The 15,737-nt window shown below is 34.6% G+C and overlaps 2 protein-coding genes across 2 annotated transcripts; both read left to right on the forward strand.

Moving 5' to 3' along the window:
* Window positions 1-12,584: 12,584 nt before the first annotated feature.
* On the forward strand, window positions 12,585-13,334 carry LOC145139752 (uncharacterized). Its single transcript, XM_079073465.1, has one exon. It carries the CDS (start codon window positions 12,585-12,587, stop codon window positions 13,332-13,334), a length of 750 nt encoding a protein of 249 aa, XP_078929591.1.
* An 802-nt stretch (window positions 13,335-14,136) lies between these two features.
* Window positions 14,137-14,982, forward strand: LOC145140855 (uncharacterized). Its single transcript, XM_079074236.1, has one exon. It carries the CDS (start codon window positions 14,162-14,164, stop codon window positions 14,837-14,839), a length of 678 nt encoding a protein of 225 aa, XP_078930362.1. The 5' UTR covers window positions 14,137-14,161; the 3' UTR covers window positions 14,840-14,982.
* The last annotated feature ends 755 nt before the right edge of the window (window positions 14,983-15,737 follow it).

Raw genomic sequence — 15,737 nt, forward strand, 5'->3', positions numbered from 1 at the left:
AACAAAAATCGCAAAGAATCAAGGCTACGTTGGGCGTAGTCTATTTTACGCACCACATAGACGCTAATAAGGATTTTAGCTCTTAATCCGTAAAAACAACCCATATAGATCTCAGATCTGCACCTAATAGATGTCCTGAGTGATAAAGTTCCTGACTTTATGCCTTTGCATGGCTTAATGGAGCTCAAGACCGAACCCTAGTTCCATAACATCCTTGAATGGTCTCAAACCCTTGGATGGGTGATAGATAGCAACCAATATCCTATTTTTATGGCATATGAACCTCAGAAGCAACAAGAAATGATAACCTTAAGATTTGAAGTAGCTCTTACCCACAAAGCCAGACTCATGAGACCAAAAGCATGAAAATCTATAAGCTATCCTAGATATAACCCAAAGAGCCATAAATGTTCAAGCTTTATACCCTCTGAAGTTGGAAAATGAGATGAAGGCTCTAGATCTTCAAGCTTGATCCATCCCAAATCACTATGATAGACTCCTCATTCTTCAAAATGCACCAAAGAACACAAAAAGGATCAAAGTAAACTCACAAGGGATTAGGGATTCCGAGTTGGCTGCTTAGGAGAGTGGAGGCTGAGGATGGGGAGGACCTCAAGAGAGTTAAGGTCTTTAAATAAGGTCACAACCCTAAAAATTAGGGTTTTGAATCAGCGCACCTACGAGCTACGTACACAAGGATGCGCCCCATGTAGGGCTTTCAATGCCCGCATCCACACTCCTTTCTACGCCCTGTGTAGAAAACCACCTACACACCGCGTAGGACCATATTTGCAAGAATTTTATACTTTTAGCCATAACTGAAAAGTACCTGAGAAATGGGTGTTACAACACTTGAATCAGACTTCTTCCTCGAAGTCTACCGTTGTAATTAACTCGGGGTAATGCTCTCTCATTTCCTCCTCAGGCTCCCACGTCCACTCTGAACCTTTCCGTTGATGCCATTGTACCTTCAGTAGATCCAATTCCTTGTTTCGCAGAGTCTTCGTCTTCCTGTCAAGGATCGTAATTGGTCTCTCAACATAGTTCAGGTGCTTGTCTACCTGAATATCCTCCAATGGAACTATTGTGGAATCATCAACCAGACATTTCCGCAACTGAGAGACATGGACAATGCTATGAATCTGAGTGAGATCGTTGGGTAAATCCAATCGGTACGCTACCCTGCCCAGTCAGGCCACAACCCTGAAATGACCAATACACATGGGGCCTAACTTGCCCTGCTTCTGAAATCGAATGACACATTTCCAAGGTAACATTATCAGAAGCACCATGTCACCAACCTGAAACTCGATATCAGAAACGCCGCTATCTGGACGTGTTTAGATTGGAAAGCTAGTCTTTTTGAATGTTCATTCGCGCTTGCTATTTGGACGTGTTTAGCTACTTGATGCAATTTACTGATGTCAACGTTCACTAGCTATCACAATTTTACACAATGGGAGAAACAACTAAAGATCACCATGCTACAAGGAACATGTTTTCATGTAGTTATTGTCATTATTTGGCGGACGATTATGAAGTTTTAAATTATATGTTGTTTGGAGCGATGAAATGAAAGAAAACTATCATTTGCAATTTTATAGTTTTATATTCATTCTTTTAGTTCTTTAATAGGAGTTGTAAAGATAAGATTAATTGGGTCTAAATGTTTTTCAACATTGTAAACTCTATGTAATTCTTTTTGTCTTTTTCTTTTAAAGAAATTTACGGCTGTTAGAAAAAAAAAAAAAAAAAAAACAAAAACTTTTTGTTGACCTCTTATGTTTCTTGTTAAAAAAACTCTTTGTTGATCTCTTATGTTTCTTCTTCATGGTTTATCTGTTGCTTATGCTTAAATTTGGCTAGTTGTTTTTTAGTATGTTTAACTATAGTTTTATGTATTATTTACTTTAGAGTATTGTAATTTCTAGCTCATGGTGCTACTCGAAAATAATAATACTGGATCGGTGGTGATAAATAGGTAGGCTTAATTTTGAATTGGTTGGTGATACATAAGGTAGGCCATGTTGGAGGTTTGGTTTTAGGAACACATGTTTATTGGATTTAGGACTTTCCATCATCTTGTAAGGCTCTATCTTGGACTGGAGGCCTCACACATAGTGACATGGACAAATGTTTGGACCAATAACATGAGGCCTCATAAGAAGTATCTCCTTTTATTATTACATTAGATTTTTGTTTGAAAAAGATTGTTATAAATGTTTCTGTTTGAGGCAATTAAGCTTCAATACAAATATGTTAATTCATCAGATATAACTTAAGTTTTAGCTGAACATATTGTGTATCTTCTACGCATATCTATATATGTATATTGCAATTCTAGACTGAAAGACAATTTGATTTAATGGTTACATAATCCAATGTTGGTTAATTTATTCTTTGTAATTATTTTTCTCTACTTATAGATCGTATAAACTATGTACTTATGTAGTATAGGTAGAAGAAATGAAATTGTCTCCACATGAAATAGGTGATCATATTATTATATAACTATGACATTCAGATCCGTCATAAGTAATAATAAATGCATATGTCAAGGCACACCTATCACAATTTTCATTTATCAATGGTTAAATTTACTGAACAACAACATATTCTAGATTAATATATTATTTTTTATTTATTTTATGCAATTGTCCTTCCATCAAATTCGTGTATATATACCTTCATTTTCTAAAATTATAAAAACACATTAAATTACTATTGTTCATAAAACCATGAACGTCCAATAGTTGAAATATATTAAAATTCAAGTATGTGCAATTTCCCACTTTAGACTATCGCCATTTCATTTTTATTTTTTCCAAAAATAAATAGTATTTCATCTTATTTTATTTTTTATTTAATATATTATTGCTAAAATATATTCCATTCATGTAACTCTTATATATTGTTAAACACACAATTCTATTAATGAGCTTTTAATAAATATATATTCTATCTTTTTTTAATTACAATAATATATGTAATCGTATTCGTAAGATATACCTTAATTCTAAAATCTTATAAAATATATTATCATGTTTCAAACTTTTAATATGTTTTAATTTTTTTTATATAAATTCAATACATAAATATTAGCTTTGTATTTATGATTAATTAATATAATTTAATTTCATCAAATATTAAACCATATTTAGAGTAATACTATTCATTTATCAAAAAATAGGGCAAAAAATAAGGTATGGTTAGAAATGAATGAAGATAAAATTGACATTTGGGAGTTGGTTAGAGATGCTTCTATAATGTCATTAACTCCACTTTCTTCACGATGCATACTGTATATCATGTAACGCCCGTAGATTCGGGCTAGTCAATTTAGAGATAATAAACGTTAAAAATGACTTTTTGATAGAAGATTATTTAGAATAAATAATTTTAATCAAAGTTATAGTATGTGTCACAAGTATTCCGTGCATATAAAGAACGTTGAAATCCAACTTATAACGAAGAAGTTATGACCCATCGAAGTTTTGCGATTAAACCGACACGACTCCGCATAACGTAAAAAATGATTTTTTGACGAAATACTTTTTAGCCTTAGCGAACCAAACAAAAGTCGTAGTATACATTAAACCGAAAGCGTGCATATAGAGAACGTCCAAATCTGAATTCGTTAGAGGAAGTTATGATTTTTCTAAAATTCAGTGTAGCAATATGCAGCTCGGAAATCGAATTTAGATCGATCGATTTTTACGCAACACAACCTAAAAAAGAATTGAAGATCTTGTTAATAGGAGCTCAACGATATAAATATGTTATGAATTTTTAATGAACTTTAACTGTCTAAGCCTGTTAAAATATAACTTTAAAAATAAATTCAAAATTAGCCGATATAGTCTAAACGAAAGATGTGGATCTTGTCAATACCTACACGTGGATATAAATAACGTCTAAAATGGAGCTTTTATGCAATATTTATGAATTTTTTAAGAACGGTTGTTTTATCTGCGTCCTGCGCCACGTGTCAGCACCAGGCAAAGCCTTGGTGCCTACGCAAGGTCACGACGCGAAGGTTAATTTCACGATGTGAAGATCCCCTGGACAACTTCTAAATAGAGCCGAAAATCACTCCATTCTTCACACCTTTCAACTCCACTCTCTCCCAAACCACCCAAGGTCCCAAGACCTTTTCCTTAGCACTTCCTAAGTGTTAGAAGCGAGTCCTGGAGTGTCGGAAAGCCACGAGAAGAAGAGCTTTCGGCTCAGAAGTTCTGACCGAGCAGAGCCCGGTTCCTCGCTAAACCCCTCGTAAGTGAGTTATGCTTGCCCTACTTTAAATATAACTTATGTTTAAGTTCATTATCTTTATTATGTACCTATAAACAAGATTTATCAGTGATTCCAAGTCGTTATACTGATTGATCTACTTACGGGAATGATGTCTAGGCTGTGATTTAGTGAGGTGTTTAAAGTAGGATTTCCAAACAGTATACTTCGTATACCAAACTGACCCTACCTCCAATATGATCTTACCTGGTTGTTCCTTACTTGATAGATCATGAAAGTAGACTTTAAGTTAATGATGAATCCAGACAAATAATTAGTTGCAATAAATATTAGACTAAAACTTAGTGATAATAATATTATGTTTCGTCAACGGAAAAAGGCAATTGTTAGAAGCGAAGCGGTGCCCGAATTTTGAGTTGTCACTTTAACAAGTGAGTGCATAGTCTTTTTCATGAACATGATTTCAATACAAGCATTAATTAAAGTATTAAATATATGTTTATGTGTGAAATGTTTGATACTACCTGAAAATACGTGTTAAGAGCATATCTTATAACATACGATGATTTAAGATACAGAATAAACCTAAATTAACTAAGATGAATATCGGGTAGTATATTCTTATGAGTATGGGTGAGATATACACGGAGGATAGAACTTTAAAATTTGTCATTAATCCGAGAGCATGGATTAGACATAGTCATTCGTCCATAGTCCGAGAGTATGGAGTGAGCATAGTCATTTGTCATTGATCCGAGAGCATGAATTAGATATACCTGATCCAGGAGTATGGATTAGGTACAGCTGTTAATTTTAGATCCGAGAGTATGGATCGAGTCGTTGTGAGGATCGACGGGGTGGGATAAAATTTCTTATATGATGTGAAATTGTATATTGCGAGTTCTAATATATATATATATATATATATATATATATATATATATATATATATATATATATATATGATATAACATTGTGGGATTGAAATCCCTATTTATTCACCAGGTTTCTCAACCTGACCCACTCAATTTATTGTATCAAAGGTGGCTATATGAAAGATACATTCTGCTGAGAGATTCAATGAGTATTAGGCCACTAGTTTAATTACTATAAGGCTTGTAATATTTCGTTATGCTTATGTTTCTATATTGACGATGACATCCCAATGTTTTAAATATAAATAAAATACATTTCTTCGGAAATGCTTTGATAACATCTTTATCATGTTTTTTAGGAACAAATTCCGCAATACTATTTTTCAAAAAGGATACTCTGATTTTTAAATAAGTATAAACAAATCGGTCTTTTCTGGCCGTGAAAATGGGGGATGTCACAGTTGGTATCAGATCATTAGTTTAAGCAAATTAGGAGTAAGAATTTATTTTTATACTTAAAGTTAGAATGCTAAGCAATGATTGTGAGATGAATGTCTGTTATATTTAGGAAGTATGCCTGAATAGACACGAACACTGGTTTATTTTAGGAAAGATGCCTAAATTGCTTTTATGTGCTAAATGATTTATGATGCATTGTGATGCCATTATTTGATCGAATATATCCTCTTTTGCCGACCGGATCTGGAACCTTTATGTGTTCAGATTCCTAAATGTTCAACTACGGTATTAGAACTAGCATGTTACTTTTCGGAGTAATAAGGATGATAACGCGTCTAAACCTTCTCTATCTTAAATTTCTCATCTCGAATAACTATTACGGTGCATGGAACGTCATGATAAGGAGTTGTACCAGACTGAGCAAATAAAGGAAATAAGAAGCTAATGATAGTGAATGATACATATCAGAAGATATCGTAAGAGATGTATTTTGCCTTTAGAATGCGTCTAATAAATAATATGTCTAGTGCAGTAGAAGTACACTTTCGATTAGCAGAAATAAATAACTTTTGGTATAATCCATGAAATTATCCCATCGTCTGGCATTTACACCACCAACCGAGTTGAAGCAGAATCGATGATTGAAGATACGCATGGAAGAAGTCCTAGTAGAGTCTAGGGAAATTTTTATGATTACTTGGACACATTCGTATGTGTTAAATCGTTTTGTGATTTTAGGAAATAATAACTTGGGGACTGCGAGACAATACTTATGACGAGTATGAGTAGGTGTGAAAGGTAGTAGAGGCCTATACCACCGGAAGCATAGGACTCCCACTTGGATCAGGGAAAGTCACAAGGTTACCAAGGCGCTAGTAATTGATTCTGTTTTGTTCATGTCTGTCGTTACCATCGTTTCGGTAACAACTAAGAAGATGATTGTTATTCCGACCCTAATGCTTATATCAAATCGAATCTGGATGAGATGAGTATGTTACATAGTTCAGAGAACCAAGATCGATGTAGCATCTGACTTAAGCAAGAAGATTGAAGTAAAAGATAATCGAAGCGATCAATAGATATATCGCAATCACTGTGAAAGTAAGAAACTTGTAGCTAGAAGTTCTACATGCTAGAATGTGATTATATCACATTAGAACATGAAGGAAGGTATCTTTCATTCTGGAATTTGACTCTAAAATACATGAGTCTAAGCGTTGCATCATATGATGAGAGATCATGACGATTGAAATTTCAACATAGTATGAAGAGCGGGTGCAAGATTGAGCACTATTAGCGGTCAACAAGTCCAAGAGTTAGATACTTATTTGAAAGGACATAAGAGTTACGGTTATTACCTAGGATGAAAAGATAACGTATGGAGTCATTATACAAGCCCTGTTCCATTGATGATTCCGGAACGTAATCATACTAAGGGGGAGATAATTGTCACGCCCGCATATTCGAGCTAGTCAATTTAGAGACAGTAAGCGTTCGAAATGAATTTTTGATAGAAGATTATTTAGAATACATAATCTTAACCAAAGTTATAGTATATGTCTCAAGTATTCCATGAATATAAAGAATGTTGAAATCCGACATATAACGAAGAAGTTATGACCCATCGAAGTTTTGCGATTAAACCGACACGGCTCCGCGTAACGTATACACTAAATTTTTGACAAAATACTTTTTGGCCTTAGCGATCCAAACGAAAGTCGTAGTATACGTTAAACCTAGAGTGTGAATATAGAGAACGTCCAAATCTGACTTCGTTAGAGGAAGTTAAGATTTTTCTAAAATTCAGCGTAAAGTATACAGCCCGAAAATCGAATTTTAGATCGATCGATTTTTAGCCGACACAACCTAAACAAGAATTGAATATCTTGTTAATAAGAGCTCAACGATATAAATACAGTCAAAAACGGACGTCGGATGACAAAGTTATGATTTTTTACGGACTTTAGCTGTCTAAGCATGTTAAAATATAACTTTAAAAATCAATATAAATTAACCGACGGAGTCTAACCGACGGAATCAATATAAATTAACCTATGCGTGGGTATAAAGAAATTCAAAAACGGAGCTTGCATGCAAAAGTTATGAATTTTTTAAGAATGGTTGTTTTATCGGCGTCCTGCGCCACGTGTCAGCACCAGGCGAAGCCGTGGTGCGTACGCAAGGTCACGACGCAAATGCTAATTTCACGATGTGAAGATCCCTTCGACAGCTTATAAATAGAGCCGAAAATCACTCCATTCTTCACAACTTTCAACTGCATTCTCTCCCACCCCCCCTAAGGTCCCAAGACCTTATCCCTAGCACTTCCTACGTGTTAGAAGCGAGTCCCGGAGTGCCAGAACGCCCCAAGAAGAAGAGCTTTCAGCTTAGAAGTTTTGCCCGCGAAGAGCCCGGTTCCTCACTAAACCCCCTTGTAAGTGAGTTATGCTTACCCTACTTTAAGTATAGCTTATGTCTAAGTTCATTATCGTTATTATGAACCTATAAATAAGATTTATCAGTGATTCTAAGTCGTTATACTGATTGATCTACTTACGGGGATAATGTCAGACTATGATTTAGTGAGGTGTTTAAAGTGGGATTTCCAAACAGTATACTTCATATCCTACCTGGTTGTTCCTTGCTTGATAGATCATGAAAGTAGACTTTTAGTTAATGATGAAGGCAGACTAATAACTAGTCACAATAAATATTAGACAAAAACTTAATGTAAATAATACTAGGTTTCGTCAACAAAAAAGACAATTGTTAGAAGAGAAGCGCTGTCCGAATTTTGAGTTGTCACTTTAACAAGTGAGTGCATAGTCCCTTTCATGAACATGATTTTAATACAAGCATTAATTAAAGTATTAAATATATGTTTATGTGTGAAATATTTGATATTGTCTGAAATTTGTGTTAAGAGCATATCTGATAATATATGATGATTTAGGATACAAAATAAACCTAAATTAATTAAGATGAATATAGGATTGTATATTCTTATGAGTACGGGTGAGATACACACAGAGGGTAGAACTTTAAAATTTGTCATTAATCCGAGAGCATGGATTAGACATAGTCATTCGTCCCTAGTAGAAGAGTATGGAGTGGGTATAGTCATTTGTCATTGATCCGAGAGCATGGATTAGACATTCCTGATCCGGGAATATGGGTTAGGTAAAACTGTTAATTTTAGATCCGAGAGTATGGATCGAGTCGTTGTAAGGATCGACGGGGTGGGGTAAAATTTCTTATATGAGGTGAAATTGTATATTGCGAGTTCTAATATATATATATATATATATATATATATATATATATATATATATATATATATGATATAACATTGTGGGATTGAAATCTCTATGTACTCACTAGGTTTCCCAACCTGGCCCACTCAGTTTATTATATCATAGGTGACTAGGAATGAAAACGGGGCGGGTTCGGGGCGGGTCATGATTTTCCAAACCCGAACCCGATTTCTAAATGTGTCCCCGACCCCGACCTAATACCCGACGGGTTTCTTATCGGGGCGCCCCGTCGGGGCTAAAACTTTCCCCGAACCTGACCCTAAACCCGAAACCCGATAAATACCCGAAAACCCGACCCAAAACCCGAAATGTGGCAGAAAAAATTAGGTTTCAACAATTCTAAATAAGAACATCAAAAATAAGTCTCAAGAGTACAAAAATCAGCTTAGGGTTCAACCAATGTAATATCAAATTCAACAATTCTACACAGATTAGGTTTCAACAGCACAAGCTCAAATCCGGAATCAGAAAATCAGAAATCGATTTCAAGAGTACAAATTAGCACAAAATCAGATTAACAGTACAAACAAGCTCAAATTCGAAATCAGATCAATAAGAAAACAGAAATCAGTTTCAACAATGTATTTGAAGGGTGAAATGTCAACTAGTGGCGTCGATTAAAGAAGAGAAGAGAAATCAGATCAACATGTTATCAATTTCAAGAAAGAACGAATCAGAGGTCCAATTTCGAGTTTGATTGCGATTTTTTCTTATGCTTGGCGTCGATCGAAGAGAAAAAGAGCTGTGCGTCGATTGATTAAAGAAGAGAAGGGTCGCAGGTCGCTGCTTGCTGGACGCTGCTTGCTAGACAATGGTCGCTGGTCGCAATAGCTTCCTATTGATCAACGATGGTGTACTCGATTAGTTGACTTCGATGAAAATGAATGATGAAAACGATCGACCGATCATCGGACCATAGCTGAAAATTTGATTTTGTCTATTTGAAATAATGAGTCGGTTGGAAGTCTGGAACCTAGAAGAGAAGCGTGAATGTGTGATTTTAGGGTTAGTCTTCCAGGGGCAAAAGTGCAATATATATATATATATATATATATATATATATATATATATATATATATATATATATAATCGGGGCGGGTCGGGGCAGGCACTCCCCACTCCCTGCCCCGAACCCGAAAAAAATACCTGATAAGGACCCGATACCCGACCCGACACCCAATAAGAGTGACCCGACCCGAAAACTTCGGGAATCGGGTTTTCCCGTCGGGTTCGGGTTTTTTTGTCATCCCTACAGGTGACTATATGAAATATACATTATGTTGAGAGATTCAAGGAGTATTAGGCCACTAGTTTAATTACTATAAGGCTTGTAATATTTCGTTATGCTTATGTTTCTATATTGACAATGACATCCCAATGTTTTAAATATAAATAAAATACATTTCTTCGGAAATGCTTTGATAACATCTTTATAATGTTTTTTAGGAACAAATTCCGCAATACTATTTTTCAAAAAGGATACTCTGATTTTTAAATAAGCATAAACAAATCGGTCTTTTCTGGCAGTGAAAATGAGGATGTCACAGTTAGTATCAGAGCATTAGTTTAAGCGAACTAGGAGTAAGAATTTATTTTTAGACTTAAAATTAGAATGCTAAGCGATGATTGTGAGATGGGTGTCTACTATATTTATGAAGTATACCTGAATAGACACGAGCACTACTTTATTTTAGGAAAGATGCCTAAATTGCTTTTATGTGCTAAATGATTTATGATGCTATATGATGCCATTATTTGATCGGATCTATGGTCTTTGACCGACCGGATCTGGAAACTTTATGTGTTCAGATTTCTAAACGTTCAACTACGGTAGTAGAACTGACATGTAACTATTCGGAGTAATACGGAGGATTACACGTCTAAAACTTCTCTATCTTAAATTTTTTCATCTCGAGTAACTATTACGATGTATGGAACGTCATGATAAGGAGTTGTACCAAACTGAGAAAATAGAGGAAATAAGAAAGTTGATGATAGTGAATGATACCTATCAGAAGATATCGTAAGAGAAATATCTTGCCTTTAGAATGCGTCTAATAAATAATATGTATAGTACGAGAGAAGTACGCTTTCGATTAACAGAAAGAAAGAACTTTTGGTATAATCCATGAAATTATCCCATCAGCAGCCATTTACACCACCAACCGAGTTGAAGCAGAATTGATGATTGAAGATATGCATGGAAGAAGTCCTAGTAGAGTCTAGGGAAATTTTTATGATTATTTGGACACATTCGTATGTGTTAAATCGTTTTGTAATTTTAGGAAATAAGAACTTGGGGACTGCGAGACAATACTTGTGACGAGTATGAGTAGGTGTGAAAGGTAGTAGAGACTTATACTACCGGAAGCACATGACTCGCACTTGGATCAGTGAAAGTCACAAGGTTACCAAGGTGCTAGTAATTGATTATGTTTTGTTCATGTCTGTCGTTACCATCGTTTCGGTAACGACTAAGAGGTTGATTGTTATTCCGACCCTAGTGGTCATATCATATCGAATCCGGATGTGATGAGTATGTTACATGGTTCAGAGAACCAAGATCAATGTAGCATCTGACTTAAGCCAGAAGATTGGAGTAAAAGATAATCGAAGCGATCAATTGGAGTATCGCAATCACCGGGAAAGTAAGAAACTTGTAGCTAGAAGTGCTACATGCTAGAATGTGATTATATCACATTAGAACATGAAGGAAGGTATCTTTCATTCTGGAATTTGATTCTAAAAGACCTGAGTCTAAGTGTTGCATCATACGATGAGAGATCATTAGAATATGACCCATCGGTCTGTCACGATAATCGAAGTAAAGAACTTATCTTAAGTTAAGTCTGTTTACGAAGGAGCAGGAGTCTCCCATAAAGATCAGGTTTCTAAGCTGAAGGTTACGATTGAAATTCCAACATAGTATGAAGACCGAGTGCAAGATTAAGCATTGTCAGCAGTCAAGAAATCCAAGAGTTAGATACTTATTTTAAAGGACATAAGAGTTACGGCTATTACCTATGATCAAAAGATAACGTATGGAGTCATTATACAAGCCCTGTTTTGTTGATGATTCCGGGACGTAATCATCCTAAGGGGAGATAATTGTAACACCCGCAGATTCGGGCTAGTCAATTTAGAGACATTAAGCGTTAAAATGACTTTTTGATAGAAGATTATTTAGAATAGATATTCTTAACCAGAGTTATAGTATGTGTCACAAGTATTCCTTGCATATAAAGAACGTTGAAATCCGACTTATAACGAAGAAGTTATGACTCATCGAAGTTTTGTGATTAAACTGACACGGCTCCGCGTAACGTAAAAAGTGAATTTTTGACGAAATAGTTTTTAGCCTTAGCGATCCAAACGAAAGTCTTAGTATACGTTAAACCGAGAGGGTGCATATAAAGATTGTCCAAATCTGACTTCGTTAGAGGAAGTTAAGATTTTTATAAAATTCAGCTTAACAGTATAAAGCTCGGAAATCGAATTTTAGATCGATCGATTTTTAGCCGACACAACCTAAACAAGAATTGAAGATCTTGTTAATAGGAGCTCAACGATATAAAGACAGTTGAAAACGGACTTCGGACGACAGTTATGAATTTTTAACGAACTTTACCTGTCTAAGCCTGTTAAAATATAACTTTAAAAATGAAGTCAAAATATTCTTAATGCCATGGAGTTAGTTTCAGCAACAAAGGAGAGTCTAAATGATTTCAGGAACAACGAATGGGAATCTTTACTTGAACAGGTAAAGATTTTTTGTGAGAAACATCAAGTAGATATGTCAGATATGAAAGCTCCATATACTTCTACTAGATACCGACCTCGAAAAAACGATAATCAGTTTACTTTTGAACATTTTTATCGAGTAGATTTGTTTACATCCACATTGGACAAACAGTTACATTCGTTGAATAGTAGATTCAATGATCAAGCGATGGAGTTGTTAAGTCTTAGTTCTACTTTAGTTTCAAAAGAACACCTTAAAGTGATTAATGCTGATCAGATTTGTCTTCTTGTTGAGAAGTATTATCCTGAAGATTTTACAGAGCAAGAGAGAATTCAATTACGATATCAGTTGGATATTTTTAATAGCGATATGACAAAGAATCCCAGGCTAAGTCGTGTATCAACTATTACTGACCTATGCAAGGGTCTTGTGGAAACTCAGAAACATAAGACATATTATTTGCTTAATAGAGTGGTCCGGTTAATCGTGACACTTCCAATTTCTACCGCAACAACAGAGAGGAGATTTTCAGCAATGAAAATATTCAAGAACCGCATTCGCAATAAGATATCAGATGACTTTCTCGCAAACAACTTGGTGGTTTACATAGAAAGAGAAATTGCTGAAAACATTGATACGCAATCGGTAATTGATGAATTTAAAGACCTTAAAGGTTGTCGGGCTGAGTTGTAATTCTTCTTCTATGTATTTTTGGTGTTTAATTGTTGAAAAAAAATTGATTTCTTTTTATGTGTAAGAACAGTAATTTTAGGTATTTTTGGTGAGTAAGTTTAGCTATTTTTGGTGTTTAATTGCTGATTTTTCTTTTAGTTCTTTCATGTATAAAAACATTAATTTTAGTTTCTAATACTCCCCCCCCCCCCCCCCCCCCCCCAAGTTAATCGTTCAAGCTCCGCCCCTAGACATAAATATTTATATGGATCATGTCGAGATTGAACTTTTATGACTCGTCAACTCGTGACCTTTCAACCCAAACCCGACACAATTGTCATCCTAAATAAGATCATAAAGACAAACATGCAAAGAAGAAAAGAGAGCACTCAAATATCATTCTACTACCATTTTTCTACACACTTAAAATTGTGACACACTTGTTATGTTTAATAAAATTAATACACTTTTATTACACTTATCGTCATATAAAAGTAATAAGACGATGAATAGGAAGAATAAGGAGAAAGATATGTAATTTCTAAAAAAAAAAGAATATATGAAGTTCGTAAAAAATAATTGAGTAATTGACTATTAACCAGCATTGACCATTTATACCGTTGACTATATAATTGACTATTGAAATATTTATGTAATTGACTCGTAAAATATTTTACATAAATAACTATTAGTTATATATTTACATTAAGATACGTTTGAAATTAAATGTTGTTATTTTGTAAATAAATAAGTAAAATTAATTATTACGCCATAAACCCATGAATAGCATGGTGCGATGTCTCCCATTTCAGAACCACTTCCCTCTAGAGGAAAAAAATCTAGGACAAATGGCAAGAGCTCCCAAAGCACTGCAATTTAAGATGAAGCAAGAAGGTACCACCGCCAACAATGGTGGTGGCGAGTCATCATTCCGGGTGTTGTACTACGGGGATGCATCAGCTGGATCTGTGCCCTTCATGTGGGAATCACACCCAGGTACCCCTAAACACCCAACCACCGATCAATCCTCTCTCCCACCTCTCACTCCGCCACCTGCTCTCCGATACAACTCCTCAAATCCCTCCACTTCCCTCCGCAGCCTTTTACTTGCTTCCGATTCCAAAAAAACCTATCTGCCGGCAGCACCATCTTTGTCGACGTCTGAATTATCATCCATATCTTACGGTGATTCCTCAAAGCCCACTTCTCTCCGCAGCCTTTTTCTCGCTTCTGGTTCCCAAAAAGCTCACGGGACGGCGGCCCCTCCGTTGTACTCTACTCTATCGCATTCGTTGCCTTCAACTCCGATGAGTAAAGAGAGACGCAAGACGGAGTTCCGGCGGAGGAAGGCGACGATGAAGTTAGACATGAGTGAGGATAGTGTTGAGAAGCACGTGGGTGGCGATGGTTCACCGACGTTGACGCTGTGCTTTGGTGGCGGTTTAATGAAGATTTATAGGAAGAAGAAAGTGACGGGTGCAGTAATGTCGATCGGAAGTCATGGTAAGACACAGAAAGTAAATTGATTAACAACGTCTTTGTAGTCAGATTTGCATTGTTCATATTTGTTTTGTTTTTTTTTTGGTTAAAAAAATATTTGTAAATTTTCGGTAGTTTAACATTAAGGTGGATAAACAAAACGATATAGCATTTAAGGACTTCGATCACTGACTAACCAGTAACCACAAAAGTGGTTGACTGGCAATGTGGTGAGATATGATCGTATGAACATCTTTGTTTTCTATATATCACTACTTCTCTTTATAATTAATTAATTAAAAGATATTTTTTTTATTTAAATAATTAAAAATAAAAAGGATATCCTGATGTATAGCGGTATACCACTTAATCCTCATACTTTTCTTTGTATTTATTTCTTACTAATATGAAATAACGATAAGTATTTTAAAATATTATTAATTACTAATATGAAATAATGATAAGCGTTTTAAAATAATATTAATTACTAATATGAAATAATGATAAATGTTTTTAAAATATTATTAATTCTATAAAAATGTAACACTTATTATTATTTTATATGGATAAGAATATAAATAGAAAAAACGTGTAAAAAGATATTTAATTTCTAATAAAGAAAATATTAACAAGAACAACCCCAAGCAACACTATGAACTATTTTTTTTATAATAAATTTGGTGTATAATAGTTCCAAACAAAATATTTGTACTTATATCACTATGATGTTGTAAAATGTAAATTAATAAAAGATCATATTTAATAGGATGTTACATTATTCATTTGTATCAATCGGTTGTTAACTTTTTTTTTTTTTTTTACAATATAATAGTTGAAATTAGAACACCAGTTTGTATACAGTTTTATTTTATTATTTATATATTGATATCTTCTTTGTATTATTTACCATTTAAGTTTCATATTATATAATAAGTTAAATTTATA

The sequence above is a fragment of the Lactuca virosa genome, chromosome 9, assembly GCF_052849685.1.
Source record: "Lactuca virosa cultivar CGN04683 chromosome 9, Lactuca_virosa_CGN04683_v6, whole genome shotgun sequence".
Taxonomy (NCBI): Eukaryota; Viridiplantae; Streptophyta; class Magnoliopsida; order Asterales; family Asteraceae; genus Lactuca; species Lactuca virosa.